The following is a 2,235-nucleotide window of genomic DNA, read 5'->3' as shown; positions in this document are numbered from 1 at the left end:
AAACCCGCCACCTTAGGTGTACGTGGCTGGCGCCTTAGCCGGTTGAGCTATAGGCGCTGAGCCTGTACTTTAGTTCTTAACCTTCTTGAGTAAAACCAAGTTTTTACTGCAGTTTAAATACTGCATTTTTATTTTATTTTTTACTTTTAATATACTATCATCTGATTATAAAAATTTACCAATATTCTGCAAAGGTGAGAATAACTTTCTCTTTAAATATAATCCAAAATGATCACTAGTGAAAATCTCTGAACAGTTCAGAATGCTTTTAGTACTACTGTCACTTGCCTCATTTTCTTGTGTAGGTTCACTCTCATTTGTAAGACATACTTGCAGTTGTTTTAGTATCAGAAAACCATGTTTAATCCAGCTCTACCTTAACATTGTGGTATATTTATATAAGACATATGAGGAAGAAAATGAAGATCTCTTGCTTTTGCTCTGCTTCAGGTTATGTCAATGGCGTTCTCACAGAAAAATCCCAAGAATCAATCAGAAACCCTGAATTGGCTATCAAATGCCATAAAAGAATTTGGTTTTTCTGGGTAAGTCAGAAAGAAATCAAATGGAAAATAATTAAATATTTACTAGTCTCTGACTGGTAATCATATTTGTCCTAGGCATCTCTGATTATTTCTGAAAAGCTAAAGCTGGGTTGTCTCATTTATATAAGACAAAACCACTTTTGTTTTCAAAAATCTATATATTGGCTTGTGTTCGTGCATTTATGTATTTATTTATTTATTTTTAGAAACAGAGTCTCACTTTGTCACCCTCAGTAGAGTGCCATGGCATCACACAGCTCACAGCAACCTCCAACTCCTAGGCTTAGGTGATTTTCTTGCCTCAGCCTCCCGGGTAGCTGGGACTACAGGGGCCCGCCACAACACCCGGCTATTTTTTTTTGCAGTTTGGCTGGGGCCACGTTTGAACCCACCATGCTTGACATATAGGGCTGGCGCCCTACCCACTGAGCCACAGGCATTGCCCTTTTTTTGTTGTTGTTGTCATTGTTGTTTAGCAGGCTCAAACCCACTGGCCTTGGTGTATGTGGCTGGCACCCTACACACTGAGCTACGGGCACCGAGCCTATTCCAGGCACTTTTAAAAAATCACTTCCTATATGGTGGCTCACACCTGTAATCTTTACACTTTGGAAGGCCAAGGCAGGTGGATTGCTTCAGCTCAGGAGTTTGAGAACATCCTGAGAAAGAGCAAAACCCTGTCCCTACAAAAAATAAAAATTAGTAAAACTAGCTGGGAATTGTGGTGGGCACCTGAGGTGACAGCTACTTGGGAGTCTGAGGCAAGAGGATCTCTTGAGCCCAAGAGTTTGAGGTTGCTGAGAGCTATGATGCCATGGCACTCTACTCAGGGCGGCAGAGTGAGACGATCTCAACTATAAACAAATAAATAAAGGGGGTGCCTGTTGCTCAGTGGTTAGGGCACCCTCCCCCTCCCGGGCCTGCTAAACAAAAAAAATAAAAATGGGTAGGGCGTCAGTTCTTTATCCTGCTTTATTTTTATTCCATTGTTCCTTTTTTATTTTTGAGATAGAGTCTCATGTTGCAGTAGAGTGTGTGGCGTCACAGCTCACAGCAACCTCAAACCATTGAGCTTAAGGGATTCTCTTGCCTCACCCTCCCAAGTAGCTAGGACTACAGGTGCCCACCATAACGCCCAGCTATTTCGTTGTTGCAGTTGTCATTGTTGTTTTTTAGCTGGGTTCAAACCCGCCAGCCTCAGTGCATGTGGCTGCCACCCTACCCACTGAGCTACAAGCTCTGCCTATTTTGGTTTTTTTGAGACAGTCTCACTTGGTCACCCTTGATAGAGTGCCATGGTGTCATAGCTCACAGCAGCCTCTAACTCCTGGACTCAAGCTATCCTCTTGTCTCAGCCTCCCAAGTTGCTAAGACTACAGGTGCCTGCCACAATGCCCAACTTTTTAAAGACAGGGTCTTGCTGTTGTTCAGGCTGGTCTCAAGCCTGTGAGCTCAAGCAATCCACCCACCTTGCCCAGCCCTAATTAGAGGATTTTTGAGCAGAAGAGTAGTAAGATCATTGTGACAATGGTCAAATAGAACAGATAGTGAGAATGAAAGACAGGGAAACTCCTTGGTAGGCTACTAGAATAATCCTATCAAGAAATTATTGTAGGCTCGGCGCCTGTGGCTCAAGTGGCTAAGGCGCCAGCCACATACACCCAAGGTGGCGGGTTCGAATCCCCAGCCC

General features: G+C 43.5%; 1 protein-coding gene across 1 annotated transcript in view; it reads left to right on the top strand.

Moving 5' to 3' along the window:
• CKAP5 (cytoskeleton associated protein 5) overlaps nt 1-2,235 on the top strand; it is a 144,593-nt gene that overhangs the window by 96,974 nt on the left and 45,384 nt on the right. Inside the window, exons 17-18 of the mRNA XM_023510089.1 lie at nt 306-319; nt 426-545. Coding sequence (XP_023365857.1) covers nt 306-319; nt 426-545 — 134 coding nt within the window. The remainder of the gene's footprint in view (nt 1-305; nt 320-425; nt 546-2,235) is intronic.

Source organism: Otolemur garnettii, unplaced genomic scaffold (genome assembly GCF_000181295.1).
Source record: "Otolemur garnettii isolate 467f Iridium unplaced genomic scaffold, OtoGar3 scaffold00001, whole genome shotgun sequence".
NCBI lineage: Eukaryota > Metazoa > Chordata > Mammalia > Primates > Galagidae > Otolemur > Otolemur garnettii.
The sequence above is the reverse complement of the archived record's forward strand: the minus strand, read 5'-3'. Positions and strand labels throughout refer to the sequence as shown.